Source organism: Balaenoptera acutorostrata, chromosome 20 (assembly GCF_949987535.1).
Source record: "Balaenoptera acutorostrata chromosome 20, mBalAcu1.1, whole genome shotgun sequence".
Classification (NCBI taxonomy): domain Eukaryota; kingdom Metazoa; phylum Chordata; class Mammalia; order Artiodactyla; family Balaenopteridae; genus Balaenoptera; species Balaenoptera acutorostrata.
The window spans coordinates 47990685-48015755 of record NC_080083.1 but is presented as its reverse complement, the minus strand read 5'-3'; the positions used below and the strand labels follow the sequence as shown (position 1 = coordinate 48015755).

The 25071-nt window shown below is 38.4% G+C and overlaps 1 protein-coding gene across 2 annotated transcripts in view; it reads right to left on the bottom strand.

The window, feature by feature from the left end:
- Positions 1-3277: 3277 nt before the first annotated feature.
- EFCAB3 (EF-hand calcium binding domain 3) overlaps positions 3278-25071 on the bottom strand; it is a 44340-nt gene continuing 22546 nt past the window's right edge. For both annotated transcript variants that reach the window (XM_007175804.2, XM_057536950.1), the window contains exons 4-10: positions 24599-24742; positions 23049-23120; positions 21849-21969; positions 15897-16090; positions 15364-15548; positions 8591-8713; positions 3278-5284 (exon numbers count right to left, since the gene is read on the bottom strand). In XM_007175804.2, the coding sequence (XP_007175866.1) occupies positions 4964-5284; positions 8591-8713; positions 15364-15548; positions 15897-16090; positions 21849-21969; positions 23049-23120; positions 24599-24742 (1160 nt within the window). In that variant the 3' untranslated portion in view covers positions 3278-4963. The remainder of the gene's footprint in view (positions 5285-8590; positions 8714-15363; positions 15549-15896; positions 16091-21848; positions 21970-23048; positions 23121-24598; positions 24743-25071) is intronic.

Here is a 25071-nt window from a genome sequence, read left to right as displayed (position 1 = left end):
ATATGAGAGCTTATTTGCACAATCAGAATTGTAATACATAAATTGTAATACATACACATATGTAGTTATATTAATGCATTTTCAGCCTTACATTTCTATTTTGATAATTACTACAAACTGATTCTCAAAAGAAGAAAGTGTGCTGTCAACATAAGGTAAGGTTAATTGAGAAGACTTCCAGGAGAAGAGTGATGACTACCATTTGTAAGAAGAGAAGGGAAGAGTTAGTTATTTAAGTAATGTAGTACTAGGTTTAGCATACTGGTAACCAGTGATAGTTTAACTCCACTGCTTAGTCTTTCCATAGGCAAAACCAAGGGGAGCAATGAAAGATTCTATACCTTTCCCACCAAAGAAATGGGAACAAGCTCTAAACGCTCTGTAATCACAAAGAAAAATGCAGGAGTGAATCAAAAAGATAAGATAGTAAAGAACTTGTACTACTTTATTTGAAGACAAAATACTTTTGCCATTCTCAAGGTCTTCTGAAACATTTTGAACAAAAGCTCCTTTCCAAAAAACAGTACAAGGATTTTTATCTTTTCTCAAGGCCTGCTGTTTGCAGATAAGGTGGTTGGTTTATATTTATTTTTGACATCTTGTTCCCTCATCTACAGGCTTTTTTTCTCCCCACACCGAAAGCTGTTTGTGGTCCCAATCAACAGTCCCACTGCGTATCTTCTTGCAGATAGCTCACTCTCTGTCTTCACTTGAAGTTACTTGCTATATTAGTTTCAATAATCAGAGCCATTTAAAGTGTCAAGCAACTTGGGCCTTTTAATAAAATGTGATAGAGTATCCTAAACTTAACTTTTTAAAAAAAATTTATTTATTTATTTATTTATTTATGGCTGTGTTGGGTCTTCATTTCTGTGCGAGGGCTTTCTCTAGTTGTGGCAAGCAGAGGCCATTCTTCATCGCGGTGCACGGGCCTCTCACTATCGCGGCCTCTCTTGTTGCGGAGCACAGGCTCCAGACGCGCAGGCTCAGTAATTGTGGCTCATGGGCCCAGCTGCTCTGCGGCATGTGGGATCCTCCCAGACCAGGGCTCGAACCCGTGTCCCCTGCATTGGCAGGCAGATTCTCAACCACTGCGCCACCAGAGAAGCCCCTGAACTTAACTTTTATACAATTATCTTTGGTTGACCTGTACAACTCATTTTTCTCCATCTTTTTTTTTTTTTTTTTTTTAATATTTATTTATTTATTTATTTATTTAGTCGCACCGGGTCTTAGTTGTGGCATGCGAGCTCTTAGTTTCGGCATGCATGTGGTACCTAGTTCCCTGACCAGGGATCCAACCAGGACCCCTGCATTGGGAGCATGGAGTCTTATTCACTGCGCCACCAGGGAAGTCCCTTTTCTCCATCTTTTGAAGCACCTAAAATAATATTTCGTAAGGAATTTGGAAGACATGTCTGTGAGTCCTCTGTGGTATCAACTGGACTGTAGTGTCAGCAAGCACTACCCTTTCAGAGGAGCTAAGGGTCCCTCTGCTGGTGAGTGTTGAGAACTCTTCCAGCTCAGTGGGTGGCATGGGTTCAAAGCATGGAAAGGTTAAGAACTCTCAGTCTGGATTATTGCTTTGAGTGTTAACCCTAGACAGGGGTAGTTAATTGTTTCAGGCTTTCTTTCAATTCCAGTCAGTGGAAGTTCTGGGCTGTGTAAGCATGTGCTCTGGAACTGAAGGACTGGTGAAGGTATCCTAGTGTCCTAATTTGCTCTCCTTAACAGTTTCATAGAACCTGGACAGCCTTCGTAGCAGCCCTAGATATTGAATAAGCTGGTTTAACAACGTTAATTTTAAAGCAGCTTTTGTGGTTTTTTCCTTATTGCAAAATACATATATGTTTATTGTAGAACATTTAGAAGATATAGATACGACAAAAAAAAAATATCCCATCCCACCTTTAATTTAATCCATTAGACACTTTGGTTTATATCCTTCCAGTGTTTTTTTCTAATTTATTTATAGAAATTATTTTTAAGTTAAACAATTTCAGAACAAACTGCTTTGTGCCCTTCTTTTTTTACAGTTTCATTGAAGTATAATTTACATACAATTAAATTCATCCATTTAAAATGGACAGTTTGGGCTTCCCTGGTGGCGCAGTGGTTGGGAGTCTGCCTGCTAGTGCAGGGGACGCGGGTTCGAGCCCTGGTCTGGGAGGATCCCACATGCCGCGGAGCGGCTGGGCCCGTGAGCCACAATTACTGAGCCTGCGCGTCTGGAGCTGTGCTCCGCAACAGGAGGGGCCGCGATGGTGAGAGGCCCGCGCACCGTGATGAGGAGTGGCCCCCGCTTGCCACAACTAGAGAAGGCCCTAGCACAGAAACGAAGACCCAACATAGCAATCAATCAATCAATCAATTAATCAATAAAAAAATAAATCTTTAAAAAAAATAAAAATAAAAAAAAATAAAATGGACAGTTTGATGGGTTTTCATAAAAATCTGTATTTGTGCAACCACCATCATAGTTAAGTTTTAGAACAACCCCATAACGTTCTCTCATGCCTTTTAGCAGTTGTAGTCTGCCTTGTAATTGTGAATATTATTCTTTTGTTTGAAATATGCTTTTTTAAAAAAAATTATTTAATTAATTTATTTTTTATTTTTGGCTGCATTGGGTCTTCGTTGCTGCGTATGGGCTTTCTCTAGTTGTGGAGAGCAGGGGCTACTCTTCATTGCAGTGCGAGGGCTTCTCATCAGAGTGTCTTGTTGCAGAACACGGGCTCTAGGAGTGCGGGCTTCAGTAGTTGCAGCACAACTATGGGCTCAGTAGTTGTGGCTCGTGGGCTCTAGAGTGCAGGCTCAGTAGTTGTGGCGCATGGGCTTAGTTGCTCCGCGGCATGTGGGATTCTTCCTGCACCAGGGCTCGAACCTGTGTCCCCTGCATTGGCAGGCAGATTCTTAACCACTGCGCCACCAGGGAAGCCCTGAAATATGCTTTTACAACATAATTTTAATGACCCTCGTATTGTTTTGTATAGCTGTATCATAATGTATTGGGCAATTAGGCTACTTTAAGTTTCTTACTATTAAAAATTCACCATGAGAAAAATCCTTATAACTAAATCATTTTGTACATTCATAATGCTTTCTTTTTTTTTTAAACATCTTTATTGGAGTATAATTGCTTTACAATGGTGTGTTAGTTTCTGCTTTATAACAAAGTGAATCAGTTATACATATACATATGTCCCCATATCTCTTCCCTCTTGCGTCTCCCTCCCTCCCACCCTCATGATTATTTCTTTAGGATTAATTTCTAGAAGTGGAAGTGCTGAGTGAATGGTTATAATTAGCTCTGTTACTAAGCTCTGGGAGGTCAGAGCATTTTGTCTGTTTGCTCACTGTTAGATATCCAGGTCTGAGAACAGGGTCCACCACACAGTTTGCAACTCAGGAAATAATTGGTGAATAAATGACTAAGTACCTGTTGCTATACTGTATTCCATCAGAGAGAGGGCAAGTTATGCTGTCATCAACAGTGTGATAATTTAATAGAATGTATTACTGCACATTTAAAATTCTCCAAGACAGATCTACTTAAAAATATTCTGTCCTGCTATCACATTGATCCAAGGAAATATTCCAGGAATTCAAATATTTTGGCATCCAAGTTAAATCTCTTAGGTTGCCTGTTATACTCACAGGCATACCAAAAAAAAAAAAAAATCTCTTGTCAAACCATAAATTTTGTCATTTATTTAGAAAACGTAGTCACTTATCTATAATGTTATCTATTTTTGTCCCAAACATAACATTATAAAGACTGGCAAATATACTTAGTTTTGAATTTTCAAGGTAACACAAAATTACTTCAAGGTTATTTCATTAAACAGTTTTGGGATCCTTCACTATCTTGTTTCTTCCTGGCATGTTATAATTTTACATTATAAGCCACTGTCTCCATCAATATGGAACATGTATTTTCCTTTTTCTAAAAGGAAAAAAAAAGTAATGGATGATATACACTTAAATATGATAAAATAATAAATTTTATATTATTTATATTTTTCCACAATAAAAAATTGCAACCCCTCAAACTTGTAATACAGTTATACATGATGTGCTCCTTTATTAAATGCATTAAAGAACAACAACAAGTATAATGGATGAGGCCACCTTTAAAAAAATTTTTTTTTGGTAAATACCTAGGAGTGGGACGGCTGGTTTTCTTGTTTATAAAATTCCTATCTAGCTATCCTTCATTCTGGGAATTTTTCTCCAGGCATACATAGCACTGATCAAAAAGAACACTACTTTTGTTTAGCAATGGCCAGAAGTCTGGTCTGGAACCTTTTTTTTGAGTGATAAAACTTGAAAAGAATATTCTTTCCAACCAAAATCCATCTTTAATCACAACTACTACAAAACTGTTACTCCCTGGACCTTAACAGTAAAGAGGGAGTGAAATCAGTTATTCTTCAGGGTAATCCAAGAGATCAGTCTGAAAGTGTGTGGCTAAGGAGGCTTAGAAAACCCAAATCTAATCAAGGTTCCTTGGGGGATTGCGAAATTATTCCCTGAAACTGAAGGGTCATTGTTATCTGCTGCCTCTGGCTTCTTTCACAAACGATAAAAAAACTAATGCCACTTAAGTCACATAAACTCAGATGCTTATTGCTGAGAGGGCTGTTAGGAGGTCAGAAGGGCAGGCCTGTGCTGAGGTAAGTGCCAGCTGTGCTTTTCTCCTTCCTGCTGAGGCCCAGGCAGTTTTGAACCAGGTAGGGGCAGCGCAGTGCAGCTGGTTGCTAGGGAAATAACCGCAAGGCATCTATCTACTAGCAAGAATTAGGAAAGGGAAACCATACTATGACTTAAACTTTTTTACTGGTCAGAGTTCAAAAGATGTCAACATTTCCAGCTGCTAAGAATGTATTAGACAAAAGCAAGAATAATTTTGATATCTATGAAAAAGTAGTTTGCAATGAGCTGTTTAGAAAATGTAGAAATTTCATTGTCGAAACCCTTTGAACCCTTTCCGTTTTCTTTTTCTTCCTGTGTCACACTCACTAATATCCGAAGAGGAAGAGAATGCAGAGTTGTGGAAGGAATTTCTATTCACATAGGCATCATATAACCTTAAGTCCTTTGGGGAAAGTAATTCTTGGCAGACATTCCAGGACCATGTATAAGTAGAAAAGGTGTCATAAAAGGACTCATTTTTACTGTCTATCCCAATCAAATCCCCTCGAATCTTCCGCCAGAGGTTTAGCATTTGTTTCCGGTGCTCAAGGGCAATTCCCAAGTTATAGGTATCTGTAGCTCTCTTTACCTGCAGTGAGAGAGCAGAAGTTTACAGTAGTTACCTTAAAATGTCTTTGGTTTGTGGACCACAATTCTAGATATCCCAAGAGTTATGTTCCCAGGTTACTTGAAAGTCACTGAATTTATATATTGGGTAGTGCCTCTTGAGGACATGTGAGTTAGGAGTTGATGGACAATGAAAATGTATTACTTGGGAATAATGAGATTTTAAGAAATTTTATAAGAATTTAAAAACACAGTAGACTAAAACAGGAGGAAATGTGGGATGGAGATAGGCTCTGGATATAATAGGAGTGCCAAGGATGGCACTCAGTCCAGCCGAGGGCAGGGAGGGAGAAGATGCTGAGCTGAGTAGGTCCTCAAGGATTTGATTAAATCAAGGGACTGGGTGGTGATGGGAAGGTGTTCCAGGGAGAGGGAACAGCATCAACAACGGCTCAAAGGCAATGCATCCTGGAGCTGGTAGGGGGAGTCCAGGCACTTTGGTATTGCTAAAGTGTCAAATTTGAGGAGAGGCAGGCCAGGTGTTGTTGCTGTAATCAGGCCCTGAGACTTGTTCTCAGTGAGGTTGGGGAGAGCCCTTTCATCAGTGAAAATCATGCTGTAGTGAGACACTTTTCTGTTGGAAGTGAGATAAATCCCTCAGTTGTACGGAGAGAAAAATATAGTTGAAAAACCCTGGCATCTCTGAGAGGGAAACATTCATTTCTCAAGCAGGACAGTGACAGGCTGGATCTTTGGATTCATTCCTCACAGCAGCTGTGTGGAGAATGGGTGGTGCTCCGAGGAAGGGATAACCGTTGGAGGTTGTTGGCCAGGTAAAGCCTAATGAGGACGTCAGTTGAGGCAGTAGTAACAGGATGGAATAAAGGGGACAGATGTGAAAAATCTTTGGGAGAATGAGAGTAGCCAGATTTGGTGATTGGTGGATGTGAGGAGTGAGGAAAAAGTATAAATTAAGGATGGCTCCTGGCCTTCTAGTTTCAGTGCCTGGGTAGATGGTAGTATCAACAACTGAGATATGGAATCCTCAAGAAAGAGCCAGTTTGATATAGAAGATGATGAATTCGGTTTTGGACATGTCCAGTTTGATATGTGGTGAGACAGCAGGGTAGAGATGTTCATCAGGCAATCAGTGAGATGAGGAAGAAGTACTGGAAACAAGTCTAGGCTAGTGACAGTTAAGAGTTATCAGGTAAATAGGTGGCAGCTGAAACAAGGAGGGTAGATTGAGATAGCTCAAAGAATACTCACCCTAGCTGTTCCTTTTCTTAATGCAGAGATCCCCAATGTTCTGTTGCGACTGGGTTATAGGGATGCCAAATTATTGGTCTTCTCAAGTTTCCTAGCCCTTGAGGCAGCTAGCACCTGAGGGCTGGAGCCCTTTGGCTATAAGCGACCTCCATTTACGCCAGTGTGAATTTATGCCATGATGAGACAGAGGTTGGGAGTCCACTCCTTTGCATTCTTGTGGCATGCTGTACTGACCTCCTGTAGTTCCATTTATCCCAATGTATTATTACTGCTCCTTTCCTTCTCCATGTCTCCCACCTTACTGCTAGCTCATTGAGGGTAGGAACTGTGTTTTTTATTCTGTGGTATCTCACAATCTCAGAACTTGTTAACACTGGATAAATATTTACTGAACAAATGAATGTATATAATAAGAAGAGCAGTAGGATGAGACTAGAAAACTAGGAACCATCAGGACTTAAGGAGGGACATCCCTGGTGGCCCAGTGGTTGAGAATCCACCTGCCAATGCAGGGGACACAGGTTCGAGCCCTGGTCCAGGAAGATCCCACATGCCGCGGAGCAACTAAGCCAGTGAGCCACAACTACTGAAGCCCGTGCGCCTAGAGCCCGTGCTCCGCAACAAGAGGAGCTACCACAATGAGAAGCCCATGCACCGCAACGAAGAGTAGCCCCCGCTCACCGCAGCTAGAGAAAGCCTGCGTGCAGCAATGAAGACCCAACACAGCCAAGAACAAAGACTTAAGGAACCTAAATGTCCATCGACAGATGAATGGATAAAGAAGATGTGGTTTATATATATATAATGGGATACTAATCAACCATGAAAAAGAATGAAATAATGCCATTTGCAGCAACATGGATGGACCTAGAGATTATCATACTGAGTGAAGTAAGTCAGGCAGAGAAAGACAAATATCATATGATATCACTTATATGTGGAATCTAAAAAAAGATACAAATGAACTTATTTACAGAATAGGAATAGACTCACAGACATAGAAAACAAACTATGGTTACCAAAGTTTGAAAGAGGAAAGGGGGGAGGGATAAGTTAGGAATTTGGGATTAACAGATACATGCTACTACATATAAAATAAACAACAAGGACCTACTTTACAGCACAGGGAAATGGAAAAGAATCTGAAAAAGAATATATTTATATGTGTATGTATAACTGAATCACTTTGCTGTACACCTGAAACACTGTAAATCAACTATAGTTCAAAAAAAAAAAGACCTAAGGGATGAACCTTCAGGAAAGAGGAGAGGAAAGGACACAGAGCTACAAGGAGAATTAAAGATGCAGTATTGTAAATGTTAAGGAAGTAGCAAGTGTCTAGGAGAGCCTGATCATTAGTGTCAAATGCAGAAGGGAGGTGGCATAAAATAAATACACCCCAGTCTGTCTCTAGAGGACAAAAGTTGCTAACAAGTCAGGGCACAAAAGTAGACAGGTGGCACACAGTTGTGGTTAATCCACAGTTGTGGATTCTGAAGCCAAGCTACCCATGCTTATAATTCTGGCCCTATTACTTCCTAGCTATGTGCCTTTGGGCAAGTCACTTAACCTCTCTGTGCATATGTGTAAAATGACAAGGAGTAACAGTGCCTACCTCAAAGATTTGTTGTGATAAGTAAATGAATTAGTACTGGTAGAGCACTTGTAGAGTACTTATAGAGCACAGTGCCTGACACCTAGGAAGCATACTTAAACTACTATTATTACAATTATTCTTTTAGTTGCCATAATAAAGATGCAACTCATCACAATTCACTCATCACAATTCCCTGATTACACCACTCACTGTGACCGTTGGTTTACTACCTTAATTAGTTGCTATTTCTAGCACGAAACAAATGAATGTCCCAGAAATGATGCTGGGTATGACTCCATAGGTGATTAGCAGGATGAATTATAACAGTTAACATTTGAATGCATTTGATTATAGAGCAAGAAATATCATTACAATGGATGAAAATAAGAAATGGTCTGGTCTTATTTTAAAGACATAGTTGTCAATGGTTTCTCTGAAGGTGTTCAACAAGTGAATACTCACGTGCTGTTTAATAGCAGCTGCATCAGCCACTGTCCAATTCTGCTTTCTCTTGAGTATTTGGTCAATGGCGAGGATGTCAGTTGGGAAGCCTGAGGTAGGGTCGATAGGCTTTGTATTTGCTGCCTTTATGAACATTTAAAAAGGAAGGTTAGTAATATATTTTAGTTGAATTATATAAGAAAGACAAAAATACACGGAAGCGTATTGTATTATGAAAGGGTGTGTATATGATTTACAAGGTTATTTCTACAGCACTTGTCAGTTGTTTTGGGGTACCTGGTATAGTGCCATGTGTAAATGGGCATCTAGCAAACTCTCTTTCTTAATAGTGAAGCTTACTCATAAGAGGAGTATAGACCACAGGATGGTTTATGTTTGGGATGGATGTGGAGGGTAGAGAGGAGTCAACTCCATCCTCACCCAAACTTCCAAAGCACTAAAAATGAATGTGCCCTCCACAGAGTACAACCTATACTACTCCCAAAATTCTCACAGGGAACCAGCCATCTGTTTTTTTTCCTGTTCCTGGGTTACTGAACAATGTTGGTGGAAATCATGTAAATATGCAGATTGCTTTCTTTGAAAATGCGTATGACCCAGTACCCATCCAGGCCCTCAGTACTGCTTGACATTACTTTTCTTCATTTGCTGTAAACTCTCTTACAGTCCTCATAGTGGCTGCTGGAAAACCAGACCTTCAAACTCCCTTAGCTGCGCTGCGCCGTCTTGTGGGATCTTAGTTCCCTGACCAGGGGTGGAACACAGGCCCTCCGCAGTTGAAAGCGCAGCGTCCTAACTACTGGACCCCCAGAGAATTCCCCTAATATGAATTCTTTCAGCTCTTCTTTCCACCTTATTATTTCTCCATCCTTTAAACCATTTTTTTTTTCCTCCTTCCCTCTTATATCTGAGAGTTTTTCTTAATTTCCAAGGTCTCCTCCTGTACCTTATCCCTTCAATTTTCCTCTTTCCAGGGCTGGCTTCATGGGTGTGTGATCTGTACAGTTACACAGGACCTTGTACTTAGAAGGGCCCTAAGTTTGGTTTAATGTTTTTTGTTTTGTTTCGTTTTGTTTTGTTTTTTGGTTTAATGTTTTATCGTTGCTGTCTTTATTTTTTTAAAAAAATATTTATTTATTTATTTGGCTGCACTGGGTCTTAGTTGTGGCATGCGGGATCTTTATTTGCAGCATGCGGACTCTTAGTTGCGGCATGTGGGATCTAGTTCCCTGACCAGGGATTGAACCTGGGCCCCCTGCATTGGGAGCGTGGAGTCTTAGACACTGGACCACCAGGGAAGTCTCTGTTGCTGTCTTTAAATTCTTAATTATTTCTGGACAAGGGGCACTACATTTTCATTTTGCACTGGGCCTAGCAAGTTATGTAGCCTGTCTTGCCCCTCTCCTACATCTTCAAACATCTTCAGTTTCTCTTCTCTTTGAGCAGTGGTTTTCAGCTTTGGCTGCATGTTGGAACTTTAAAAAATACTGAGGCCTGGGCCCCGTTCCCAGAGATCTGATTTAACTGGACAGGGTTGTGGCCTGGGCACCAGGATTTTAAAAGCTCTCCCTGGTGGTTCTGTTTTGCAGCCAAGATTGAGAACCGGAGTTCTAAGGGTTCTTCCTCCTGGCTACAAATTGTGCTCATCTCTTATGTCCTGAAACAACTTTTTCTAGACTCTGATTCTACATCAAGCTATAGTTTCATGTTTCTGTTAAACTTAAATTTTTGTAAGAGGATTTGATCCCCCCAACCGCTCCTTTGCATTATCAGTTTCTGCAGATGCATAAAAATCTCCCACTGTACTTATGGATTTGCTTATTCATTTAGTATTTATTTTTACCATGTATAATGCCTTAAAAAGTCTAAAGCCAATCTTTATTATTCTGTTAATTATCACCTTATCTGTTAATTTGCTAGTGTGTACAGATTCAGAATAGTTATATCGTCCTCATGATTTAAAATTTTTTTTCCAAAAAGAAAAGGGACTCCCCTGGTAGTCCAGTGGTTAAGAATCCATGCTTCCACTGCAGGGGACATAGGTTCGATCCCTGGTTGGGGAGATAAGATCCCGCATGCTGCATGGTGCAGCCAAAATAAATAAATAAATAAAAAAGTTGAAAAATTTAAAAATATGTATTTTTATTTTATTAAAAAATTTTTTAATTGAAGTATAGTTGACTTACAATATTATATGTTTCAAGTTTACAAACAGTAATTCAATATTTTAATAGATTACACTCCATACAAAGTTATTATAAAATATCAACTATATTCCCTGTATTGTACATTACATCCTTGTAACTTATTTATTTTATATCTGGTAGTTTGTTCCTCTTAATCCCCTTCACCTATTTTGCCCCTGTCCTCATCCTTCTCCCCTCTGGTAACCACTAGTTTGTTCTATGTGAATCTGTGTCTGTTTTATTTGTTTGTTTCTTTTATTGTTAAGATTTTCCTGATGATTTTTAAAAATCATTAAATAGCATCTTTATGTTTAGCTATATTTTCCTTAAATTTTCTTTTCCCCACACTAATGTACGGATAACAACTTATTTTGATTTGTATTTGCCTGATATATCTTCTTCTGTCCCTTTAAAGTTTCTGTGTAATAATTTAGGTGTGTCTCCCTTAAAGAATATATATCTTAAAATTATTTTTTTAAAAATCAGAATTTTTTTTTTAACTTGAAAATGATCCTTCCTTCCTTCCTCTTTATTTTTTTAAACTGGTGTGTTTAATCTTTTATTGTGATTACTGATATATTTGGATTTTTCTGCCTATTTTGTTTTGCACTTTCTATTTCTCATATTCTCTCTTTTTTCTTATTTTTTTCTTCCTCTACCGTTTTGGCAATTATTCATTTTAGTTTTAGTGATTGTCTTCACATTTTTAATACTTAAAATTAATGTAACAAATTATAGATTTAATCAATATCATAAGCCTCTCCCCAAACAGTAAAAGGAATTTAGAAAGTTTTAATTCTGAGCACTGCCCTCCTCATCTTCCATGTTACCATGGTGTACTATTTTAGTTCTTACTGTCTAATACTCTTCAAACCAGTACTTCCTTTTTATTTCAGTTTTTATTAGAGGGTAAAACATGCACATGGTTCAAAATTCTGAAAGTATGGTGAGTATACACTGCCATCTCCCTGGCACTTTTCTCTCCCAACCCCCTAGTTTCCCTTTCTACAGGCAACCAATGTCATAATTTCTTGTGTTTCCTTCCAGGCCATTTTACAAGAAAAAAATGTCCATATTTCATATTGACTTTTCTTCCTTTTACACAAATAGTTGTGTACTATTCATACTGCCTTGTATCTTGCTTTTTCCATTTGGAGATCTTTCACATCATTGCACAAAGAGTTTCTTAGTCATTAACATGGCTGCAGAACATTTCATTGTGTGTTTGGAGCCTAACTTAACTAGTCCCTATTAATGGTTATTTAGTCTCCCCCCCACCCCCCACCAATCTTTTGCTAGCAGAAATGACCCTGTAATGAATTACCCTTTTATGGGTGGCATTTGGAATTTGTGCAAGGATATCTGTGTATCTTAGGTGGTGTCCCAGGAGTGGAATTGCCAGGTCATGAAGGTGACAGAATATGCCACCCCCAAATATGCCACTTTGGCATAAGGATTATTTTGAGCTAAAGGCACTTGAAGAACAGCAGGTGTAAGAAGGGTACACTGAGTTCTCCTTTTTTTCCCCTAAATACAGGAGATAAACCCCCCATATGGAAGATGTCCTCCCTATACCAGGAGGAAAGTAACATTCATATCATTAGGGACAAGGAGTCAAGGCAAAGAGAAACCTGTACAAATTTTGTTTTTTATTTTATTCTGTTATGATTTTTTACATTCTTATTTATTTTTTGGCCACACTGTGCAGCTTGTGGGATGTGGGATATTAGTCCCCCAACCAGGGATTGAACCCAGACCCTCAGCAGTGAGAGCATGGAGTCCTAACCACTGGACTGCCAGGGAATTTTTAATGATTTTAGAAAAGTAATTTATTCTTATGCAGTTACTCTTAACATACCTTATTAAACTAACCCTTATCTTCCTATTCACTTCTTCACTCACTTAACTACCCTAGCTCAAGCCTCTTTGTCTGGACACTTTTTCACAATTTACTACTCTGTCCATTTCAGTACATAAGTGTTCAATTCTAATTGCTTCTTTGGGTCTTCATTCTCCCAGGTACATGTAAAATTTAATAAAATGTGTTTGCTTTTCTCCATTTTAACTGTCTTATGTCAATTTAATTCTCAGGCCCTACCAAAAACCTTAAGAGGGTAGAGGAGAAATTGTACCTCCCCTATAGTCAAAAGGAACGAGGTCTGTCATTTTGGTAAATATTACCAAATTTCCTCTGTAGAGGTTGAATCAATTTAAACTCGTATCTACAATTTAGGAGTGCCCCATATGTTTTTCAGCTTCTTGGTCTTGGGCAATCTAATATGGAAAGATAATATCTCAGGGTAGGTTTAAGTTGGGTCTTTTATGAAGAGTGAGATTGAATATCTTTTCATGTTTCTGAAAACTGTTCATATCCTTTGCTCATTTTTATATAGGTTAGTTTTTTCTAATCAATTTGAAGCTCTTTGATGTATTAGAGAAGTTAGCTCTTTGTGTTATGTGTTGCAAATGTGACTTTTTTGGCCATGTAGGGATTTTTGATCTTGAAGTACTTGAATTAATATCTTTCTGTTAAAAATTACTTTTGTGTCATTGTTAGGAAGGCCTTCCCAGAGTTTCAGTATTTTAAAGATTTCTTTTATTCTCTTCCTCTTTCCATTTTTTCCTTTTACCTATATATCTTTGATCCATTTGGAATTTGTGGAAGGTGTAAGTTATGCATCTCAATTTTTTTTCTCAGATGGCTACCTAGTACACTGTTTATTGAACAATCTATCTTTTCCATGTTGTATTGAAATGTCACTTTTTTTTTTGATTTGATTTATTTAATTTATTTATTTTTGGCTGTGTTGGACCTTCGTTGCTGCGCACGGGCTTTCTCTAGTTGCAGTGAGCGGGGGCTACTCTTCATTGCGGTGCGTGGGCTTCTCATTGCGGTGGCTTCTCGTTGCAGAGCATGGGCTCTAGGTGCACGGGCTTCAGTAGTTGTGGCATGCAGGCTCAGTAGTTGTGGCTCGCGGGCTCTAGAGCGCAGGCTCAGTAGTTGTGGCGCACGGGCTTAGTTGCTCCACGGCATGTGGGATCTTCCCCGACCAGGGCACAAACCTGTGTCCCCTGCATTGGCAGGCGGATTCTTAACCACTGTGCCACCAGGGGAGTCCCAGAAATGTCACATTTTTTAAAAATTAAAATTCTCTGTATATTTTTATCTATTTTTGGATTTTGTATTTTGTTCTTTGGATCTATTAATTTGACAATAGCTCCAGTATTTTAATTATTGAGACTTTTAAATATGCCTTAATATTTAGTAAAGTTACTCCCTGTGTTCATTAAGTTTTTCTTCCAGATTACTCTGACTGTTCTTATTTTTTGTGTATGAACCAGATTATTTAGTTATAAAAATCCTTTGGGTAAATTCAAAAAATCACATTAAAGTTATAGATCAAGCAAGAAAGAACAACATCTTTATGATGTCAAACATTTTAAATTGAGAACATGGTCTGCCTTTCTGTTTGTTCACATTTTCTTCTGGGTCCTTTAGGAGCATCTTAACCATTTCTTTATATAGCTATTTTATATTTCCTAAGTAATCTCTAGGAGTTTTATCTCTTCTGTTACTATTTTAAATGAGGTCATTTTATCTTCTTATGTCTTCTAACTGGTGGTTGTTTGTGTTGCGCCAGGGGACTCCTCCTTTCACTAAAAGGGCAGCCCTTTCAGATTCTGGTTTTGTAGAGGTTTCAGTCCTAGCTGCTCACCTACAGGGTCCATATCTCCTGACCCTGAACAGTCATCAAAACCCCAACCCCTTAAGGAGAGTGGGAGGGAGGGAGACGCAAGAGGGAAGAGATATGGGGACATATGTATATGTATAACTGATTCACTTTGTTATAAAGGAGAAACTAACACACCATTGTAAACCAGTTATACTCCAATAAAGATGTTAAAAAAAAAAAAGACATGAAAAAAAAATTTAAATAAACAAATAAATATTCATTCCCACTGGGGGGAAAAAACAAAACAAAACCCCAGCCCCTAGCCATCAGGGCCTAGATCCATATGAAGGATCCAGATCCATGTGAAGCCCCATGAGGGCTTCACCTCTCACCTCTCCCTCAGCCACTCACAGGGTCATTTATGAACATACCATTCTAGCCTTAGGTTCTCTCTTCTTTCTGAAACAAAGGGGTCCCTTTCTTTTGAATGCATTTTTATATGTCACTTTATTTCATTTGGTATTTTTATGTGGTCACATGAGTCTGTGTGATGGGTTGGGCATGGTGAGTGAGTAGATTGGTGGGGTAGTGTTCATGTTAGCTCAGTTACTTTCATTCTGAAACTTGAAAGTTCCATTTCTTGGTTTCTAATTGACATTTATTGTATATTAGATTAGATGTTGTAATGGACTAGATTAGAATGATAATATTATGTATTTTCAGTAAGTTTAACTATTTGTTGAAATTAAATGAAATATTTATACCTGGGCTTTAAATTTAGGAACATGGCTATGGAATCTGGTTTGAAATATCATGACTGAAAATATTTGTCATTAAAAAGCACATTACTAGTTCTGTTAAGTTAGAACTTAAAAACCTAAGTATTTAACTGATATGACATAATCTGTCTCACCTGTGTTTTCCAGTCTTTTTTATGGAAAAAATAGTTCTCAAAGAAATTCAGAGGCTCCTTTCTCCTTAGCATTTTAAATTTCTGTATGTCTTTGAATGGCTTTCCCATCACCACCCCATCCACATTAGGAACCAGTGGAAAGATGGGTATTTTTGAGTATGGGCTATCTGAAGGAGGACTGCATCCTAAGAAGATAAAAACTGGTATCACAAATAATGTAAGAAGAAATTCACATAAAAGACATACATGTGGTACCTATTTTGCTCTTTGTCTATTCATCTCCTCAGGGGCCATGCCTCCCCTTCTTCACTCTCCTGCTCCTACCACCCACACATCCACAGACTTTCAGCTTCATCAGGTGTCTGGGGATTCAGGTACATTTGCTTTCAAATGATATCTGTGTGACAGAGACCAGACACTCAGAATAGGCTGTGGCCCTACTCTTAAAGCACTTGGCATCTAGTATTTATTTCTGACCAGTAATATACAAATAAATCCTTTACAACAGTGGGGAGAGGACAAATGGCTCTTACTCTTGAGCTCTTCAAGAAATTTAAATACATCCTTTTCTTTCATTATTGCAATCCGGGCAGCATTAGCAAAGGCGGCTGTGCTTGAGCTTGGAGGTGTGCATATGTCTGGCTTAAATCTCCTTTTTCCATAACCCGTAGCATAAGGGCTCCACACCATTTCCGAGGTGGTTTCCTGGAATTTTCTTCGGAAATAGCTAGGAAAAAAAAAAGTAATTCACAGGTGGTTAAAAAGTGCTACAGTCCTACTGAAAAAAAGTGCCTGAGTGTTGGACAGAAAGAAAACAAAGTCAAGTTGCAAGTTATAAATGCTGAATGCGTTCATTTTAAATTTAATTTGTATATTCATTCAATATTATTTATTGAGGGCTTGTTTCTGTGACATTTATAGAACATTTACTGATATTTTCCACAGGCCATTTAATTACTTTATATATGCAGTTCCTGGGCTTTGCCTTCCTTCCTCTTCCCCAAGACTTCCCAGTCTTGTTTAGAAAAATACCTATCGATTATGATCCATGTTATGTTGCTTCTATGTCTTGGCTATTGTAAATAGCGCTGCAATGAACACTGGGGTGCATGTATCTTTTTGAACCATGTTTTTCTCCGGATATATGCCAAAGAGTGGGATTGCTGGGTCATATGGTAGCTCTGTTTTTAGTTTCTTTAGGAACCTCCATACTGTTCTCCATAGTGGCTGTATCAGTTTACATTCCCACCAGCAGTGTAGGAGGGTTCCTTTTTCCCCATACCCTCTCCAGCATTTATTGTTTGCAGACTTTTTGATGATGGCCATTCTGACCGGTGTGAGGTGATAATTTACTGTAGTTTTGATTTGCATTTCTCTAATAATTAGCGATGTTGAGCATCTTTTCATGTGCCTCTTGGCCATCTGTATGTCTTCTTTGGAGAAATGTCTATTTAGGTCTTCTGCCCATTTTTGATCGGGTTGTTTGTTTGTTTGTTTTGATATTGAGCCACAAACTAGGGTCCTTCCCTAGCCTTGAACCCATCCACTCACAATGTTCTCACTCACCTCTGAATATAGAATAATAGTCGTTTCTCTCAGTGTAATTTACTTCCTACTAGGTTCTTTAAGGCTCACCTTTCCTTTCCTTCAGAGTATTCTCTGCAGACTCTATGGCTCTGGGTGTGGTCCTCAAATCAGCAGCAGCAAGCAGCACTGGGAACTTGTTAGAAATACAAATTCTTGGGTCTCACACAAAACTCCTGAATCAGAAACCCTGGGGCCCAGCGATGTGTTTTGACAATCGCTCCAGGTGATAATGATGAGTGCCCAAGTTAGAAAACTGCTGGTGTAGTATAGAGTCTTTCCCTTCCCTGAGACTCTAATCTTTGTTTGATGATTATATACCAGGTTATATTTATAACTGTTTCCTTTCCTCCCTCCCTCCCTTCCTTTCCTCCTGTTTTAATCTTTCTTTAGTAGCACAGGTTTTCCTTAAATATCTCTTGATCCTTGGATGTCTATTCATACTTAAGAGTGAGAGTAAACACTCTTTTTTTTTGAATTTTTGAATTTTATTTTATTTATTTTTTATACAGCAGGTTCTTACTAGTTATCTATTTTATACATATTAGTGTATATATGTCAATTCCAATCTCCCAATTCATCCCACCACCACTACCCCCCCATCACTTTCCCCCTTGGTGTCCATATGTTTGTTCTCTACATCTGTGTCTCTATTTCTGCCGTGCAAACCGGTTCATCTGTGCCATTTTTCTAGATTCCACATATATGCATTAATATACGATATTTGTTTTTCTCTTTCTGTCTTCAATCTGTATGACAGTCTCTAGATCCATCCATGTCTCTACAAGTGACCCAATTTCGTTTCTTTTTATGGCTGAGTAATATTCCATTGTGTATATGTACCACATCTTCTTTATCCATTCGTCTGTTGATGGGCATTTAGGTTGCTTCCATGACCTGGCTATTGTAAACAGTGATGCAATGAACATTGGGGTGCATGTGTCTTTTTGAATTATGGTTTTCTCTGGGTATGTGCCCAGTAGTGGGATTGCTGGGTCATATGGTAATTCTATTTTTAGTTTTTTAAGGAACCTCCATACTGTTCTCCATAGTGGCTGTATCAATTTACATTCCCACCAATAGTGCAAGAGGGTTCCTTTTTCTCCACACCCTCTCCAGAATTTTTTTTTTAACTTTCTTAACATCTTTATTGGAGTATAATTGCTCTGCAATGGTGTGTTAGTTTCTGCTCTATAACAAAGTTCCAGCATTTGTTGTTTGTAGATTTTCTGATGATGCCCATTCTAACTGGTGTGAGGTGATACCTCATTGTAGTTTTGATTTGCATTTCTCTAATGATTAGCGATGTTGAGCAGCTTTTCATGTGCTTCTTGGCCATCTGTATGTCTTCTTTGGAAAAATGTCTATTTAGGTCTTCTGCCCATGTTTTCATTGGGTTGTTTGTTTTTTTTTAATATTGAGCTGCATGAACTGTTTATATATTTTGGAGATTAATCCTTTGTCCATTGATTCATTTGCAAATATTTTCTCCCATTCTGAGGGTTGTCTTTTCATCTTGTTTGTAGTTTCCTTTGCTGTTCAAAAGCTTTTAAGTTTCATTAGGTCCCATTTGTTCATTTTTGTTCTTATTTCCATTACTCTAGGAGTTGGGTCAAAAAAGATCTTGCTGTGATTTATGTAATAGAGTGTTCTGAATATGTTTTCCTCCAAGAGTTTTATAGTGTCTGGTCTTACACTTAGGTCTTTATTCCATTTTGAGTTTATTTTTGTGTATGGTGTTAGGGAATGTTCTAATTTCATTCTTTTACATGTAGCTGTCCACTTTTCCCAGCACCGCTTATTGAAGAGACTGTCTTTTCTCCATTGCATATCCTTGCCTCCTTTGTCATAGATTCATTGACCATAGGTGTGTGGGTTTATCTCTGGGCTTTCTATCCTGTTCCATTGATCTATATTTCTGTTTTTGTGCCAGTACCATATCGTCTTGATTACTGTAGCTTTGTAGTATAGTCTGAAGTCAGCCAGTCTGATTCCTCCAGCTCCATTTTTTTTCCCTCAAGATTGCTTTGGCTATTCGGGGTCTTTTGTGTCTCCATACAAATTTTAAGATTTTTATTCTAGTTCTGTAAAAAATGCCACTGGTAATTTGACAGGGATTGCATTGAATCTATAGACTGCTTTGGGTAGTATAGTCATTTTCATAATATTGATTCTTCCAATCCAAGAACATGGTATATCTCTCCATCTGTTTGTGTCATCTTTAATTTCTTTCATCAGTGTCTTATAGTTTTCTGAGTACAGGTCTTTTACCTCCCTAGGTAGGTTTATTGCTAGGTATTTTATTCTTTTTGTTGCAATGGTGAATGGGATTGTTTCCTTAATTTCTCTTTCTGATCTTTTGTTGTTAGCGTATAGGAATGCAAGAGATTTCTGTGCATTAATTTTGCATCCTACAACTTTACCAAAATCACTGATTAGCTCTAGTAGTTTTCTGGTGGCATCTTTAGGATTCTCTATGTATTGTATCATGTCATCTGCAAACAGTGACAGTTTTACTTCTTCTTTTCCAATTTGTATTCCTTTTATTTCTTTTTCTTCTCTGATTGCCGTGGCTAGGACTTCCAAAACTATGTTGAATAATAGTGGCGAGAGTGGGCATCCTTATCTTGTTCCTGATCTTAGAGGAAGTGCTTTCAGTTTTTCACCATTGAGAATGATGTTTGCTGTGGGTTTGTCATATATGGCCTTTATGATGTTGAGGTAGGTTCCCTCTATGCCCACTTTCTGGAGAGTTTTTATCATAAATGGGTGTTGAATTTTGTCAAAAGATTTTTCTGCATCTATTGAGATGATCATATGATTTTTATTCTTCACTTTGTTAATATGGTGTATCACATTGATTGATTTGCGTATATTGAAGAATCCTTGCATCCCTGGGATAAATCCCACTTGATCGTGGTGTATGATCCTTTTAATGTGTTGTTGGATTCTGTTTTCTAGTATTTTGTTGAGGATTTTTGCATCTATATTCATCAGTGATATTGGTCTGTGATTTTCTTTTTTTGTAGTAGCTCTGTCTGGTTTTGGTATCAGGGTGATGGTGGCCTTGTAGAATGAGTTTGGGAGTGTTCCTTCCTCTGCAGTTTTTTGGAAGAGTTTGAGAAGGATGGGTGTTAGCTCTTCTCTAAGTGTTTGATAGAATTCACCTGTGAAGCCATCTAGTCCTGGACTTTTGTTTGTTGGAAGATTTTTTTTTAAATTAATTAATTAATTATTTATTTGGCTGCGTTGGGTCTTTGTTGTTGCATACGGGCCTTCTCTAGTTGCAGCGAGTGGGGGCTACTCTTTGTTGCGACGCGTGGGCTTCTCATTGTGGTGGCTTCTCTCTTTGTGGAGCACAGGCTCTAGGTACGCGGGCTTCAGTAGTTGCAGCTTGTGGGCTCTAGAGCGCAGGCTCAGTAGTTGTGGTGCACGGGCTTAGTTGCTCCACGGCATGTGGGATCTTCCTGGACCAGGGATCGAACCCGTGTCCCCTGCATTGGCAGGAGGATCCTTAACCACTGTGCCTCCAGGGAAGTCCCTTCTTTCCATTTATATTTTAAGCTCCTTAAATGCAAATGCCACCTGTTAAATACTTCTGCCTGATCTCCTTAGGAACCAGGTATATGATAAGTAACTACCATAACCATAATAACAATAAAAACACCAACATCTGCTAACATTTCCTGAGCACTTACTGGATATAAGCAGCAATACAAGGAGGTGGAAAAGAGCATGGTTTCTGGAACCAGATAGTTTGTGCTAAAATCTAGGCACCCCTACCCCTTTGGGCAGGTTACTTAACTGACCTGTGCTTTAGCTTTTTTAATCTGTAAAGTGGGGATGATAGGGCATATCAGTAGGTGAGGATTAAAATAAATAATGTGTGTATTCTATACTTATTCTAGTTACTTTCACATAATAATAATAGCTAACATTTATTGAGCTCCTATGATGTGCTGAGCACTTTACCTGCATTATCACATATCCTCACAATTTCCCTATAATTGTGTTATGGGTATTATTATTCTCATTTTATAGATGAGGAAACTGAGGCTGAATGGTTAAGGAATGTGCCAAATTTGTGTACCAACAGCAGGCATTTAATACATGTATTTGACTTGGAATGAAGTGTAGAATGTTGTGCACCCTCTGTTCCACATCTGACCTAGGTGTAGGATAGTGTAAAGAGATTACCTGTTGAGGAGCAGAAGGATATTTTACATTGTTGGTGGCATTCTGTATTTTTAAGTCTCTCTAAGTGGGATAGTAGAATGCTTTGAGAGAGTAAGAGTTGAAAAGACTGATAACAGAAACATTTAATTTTTGTAATACAATGATAGACATAGATTGAGGAAATGTATCTTTAGTGATATTTGCTGGAATAAACACATTTAGGTGTGAGAATGTTTCCTTATCCTCTATTCTCAAGTCTAATTCTGGCTCTGCTCCAGTCCAAAGACTACTTTGGGAAGTATGAAATTGCTGTACCTCATCCCAAAGGACCTTTTGACAGCCCCTGGTAGATCCAGTGTGAATGGGAGTATCTTGTATTCAAACTAGATTTCCAAGCTCACCCAAAATCATTCCTGGAAAGGTCTCATTCCTCTGGGATTCTCTAGCCTAGGGTAGGAGAAGCTGAACTTTTTTGGCTGTCTTAGGCTTTCATGGGGCACTGAGATCGTCTGAATCAACCTTGCAATTTCAGAACTAGGCAGTGCAGTGAGGATGAAGGAATACGGTCTCATGTTGTGGCACATGACTATTTATTTGCCTATACACCTTCTCCTTTGTTTTGGAGCAGATCCATGGAGTAGGATGTTAGGGAGAGGTGGCTGCCTTGTTAATATCCTCATAAATGCTGCCGAGAAGGTCGTTTTTGTTCTTTCTTTGCCACCTACCTTACTATTTCCATTATAGCCTTTCTGGGTAAGGCTGAAGTCTCTACAAGCTTTGATAGGATTTCAAACAATAGGATCCCTGGGTTGCCAGCTAAATCTAAACAGTTCTCCGTTTCTGGAACTGTGGAGGGAAAAAAAAATTCAAAATGCCTTCTGAAAAAAACTCTATCATAAAAAGGATTAAAGTGACAGTTGTATTACTGTATATACAATATTAATACCAAGTCAAGAACAGAGAATTATAGAAAAACATCCGAAGTCTGTTCTATTTGGTAAAAAGGTCATTTTGATTACTGAACAGACAAAATAATCATGGAATTTTAAATGAAATACTTTTAGATCAGTGACTTCTAAGTAAATACAGTAATACATTTAACATAAACATGAATTATGTGTTAAGGACTATTGTTCTGTTCTTCTATGTAAAGGAATTGTTGATTAACATACTTCTGGTGTGCAGGCAAACCCTTGTTACTATAGTGATACTTGAAACAGTAACTTCTGTTTATACTAAAACAGTTCATAGCTTATGAAAGGATGTATTTTTCAAAACTGTATACAATATTTGGAATTTGGAATGCATTCACCCAGAAGACAAGATATGAATAGGGTTAGATTTTCCAAGGCAGCTTGTTAAATTCATAAACAAACTGTTAGAGGACTAACAGCAATAATTTGAGTACCTCCACTTCATTATACCCTTGTGTGAGAACATGCTCTCGAACCTCCAGCAGACTGTCCAGCCCTCACACCGAGGGCAGAGGCTTCACCAGGGTGAGGAAGATATTTTTCAGGAATAGTGAATTATCTATACCCAAATCTGCCTGAGAGAGAGAGAGCATTTTTCTTTTTCTAAAAAGATATTTTTTCTTCTGTAGGAGGAGTACCTCCCAAAGTAGCACAGGTACTGGTAAAGAATTAAAGTACTATAAAAGGTGACCAAAATTTTCTACATCACTGCCTGAGTGTTCTCATTGGAGTCCAAAAAGCAGTGTCTTCTGCAGAAGGACTTGATGCATTTAAGTTAAAATTCTAAAACTGTATCAATTTCCTTAGCAAATTTTGTTTTAGAGAAGCAGTACAAAAGTAAATCACATCCCAGACTACACCTTCCTGATTGGAGACCTAAATGAATAATCTTTACAGTGCCATGAATTGCAACTAACCATCTGCTATCTATTCAGCAATATCTCTACTCACCCACAGCCTTAAGGAAGCGGTTGTTATCTGTTAGCACCTTTATAAAGTCTGAGAAATTCACCTTCCCATCTCCTGCAACAGAAATCTAAAGCTCAGAACAAGGATATATTTACCTTCCCACTTCACTCCCACCTCTATATTTCTATTATTAGAATATGCCAGAGTTTTACCCTGTTTCCTCTAAAATTAAAGGATAGCGAGTGCTATTAGAGTGTTTATGTTTCAATGAAAGAATAAAAATTTGGGTAGAGTTCGTGGAAACAAGTGACACTTTAATTAAATGGTGACTGACACACATGGGATGCTGCTGATTGAATGGGGCACTGGCAGGTGGGTGAGGAGAGGTGAGATGAGGTACTGTGCTGAATATATATTCCACACAACATACCAGCTTGGGCTACTAGTCACTAAATCAGTATATTCAAAGAACACATTACCTATATGCTTTAAAAATATCAATAAAAATGCTGTGGCATTTAAGATTCAATATAGGTGGGCTCTAATGATGGAAGGAAGATTTGTACTAAAATGATTCAAACAGAAACAAAGGGCTTGGATTTCCTTGGCAATGTAGGCAGATAGGGTAGGGGGTCCCAGAGGAAGAAAACTAGGCATAACTTTCTTGACATAAGAGAAGCCATTTTAGGCCTAAGCCATTTTGTCATCTAAGCCTGGCCACAGTGCTTGTCCTTGCAGAAGAATACGCCTCATAGTTAATGATTTTAAAGGAACAAAGAATGTAAGAACAAACTGGTATTACCAGGCCAGGAAAATAACTTAACCATATTGGAAATAATATATCAGTTGTAAAGACTCCCAGTTCTGTTTTGAAGGTTGAGATTAGCCTGAAGCACATTCTTGAGCTGTTTTGCAGGATCCAAACCCCCTTGAGCACTCAACCTTTACCAGAATACCTAGAGCCTAAGGAATGATGCTGCTGACCTTTGCTGACCCTCATAACCTCAATCAACTAGAGCCTGGATCTGTCGACCTTTGCCCCAATTCTATGCTGAATTCTCCTCTGCTCCAGCCCCTTCATGAATATGCATGCACCCTTGGCTTAAAACCTTCCCATTTTTGCTGTTTGGGGAGACACTGCTTTGGGAAAGATCCCCAGCGTTCTCCTTACTTGTTGCAAGTAATAAATCCTTCCTTCTGCTCTTTGGCTTGGTTGTGTCTTTTCGCTCAACACCCACCAAGAGGCGAAGCCAGTTTTTGGGTAACAGTAACAGGTTATTTTTGAAATTGTCAATGCCTTTGTATCTGTTATTTCAAGGCACCCTCCAAAATGTACATTAGGACAAGTAATCTGAATTTGATATTAAATACAACAGTCACTTCGTTTCCACACAGGCTTTTTCAAAGACTAGCCCGTTTTGTAGCATTAATTTGATTTCATAACTTGTACACCGATAACTTTAAAGAGAAACACATATATGTGCTTTTGGCAAATGAATGAGGTTTACTTCTCATGTTTATGTAGTCTGAGAAAAAATATATATTTATAAAAATTTTTTATGAAAAAAATAATGACAAGTCAAAGTACTCACGATCAATATCAGCACATCTTAGTTCATTATAGACATCATGCTTGGTTAGATTCATTCCCAACTTAGCTAAAGTGCACATCATTCCATGTAAATCAATACAGCCAGTTTTATCCTTGTTAAAGAAGTTGTAGGCATCTTGGAAGGCTGGGGAAATGGAATTAGGTTAGGACAGTTATTTAAGAATAAATACATATTCTTATGGAACTAGAACAGATATTACCGTTGATTGGAGGTCACGTTCTGAAAAACTATTTAGAGAAATTTGAGTATTTAGTAGACATTTCTTATAAAGGACAGTGTCCTTCCATGAGATTTGAACTAGAATAAACTAATTGGTGGAAAAGCAAATATGTAGGCAAAATGGCTCTTTTTTTTTTTAAATTTATTTATTTATTAATTTTTTGGCTGCGCTGGGTCTTCGTTGCTGTGTGCGGGCTTTCTCTAGTTGCAGCAAGCGGGCGCTACTCTTCATT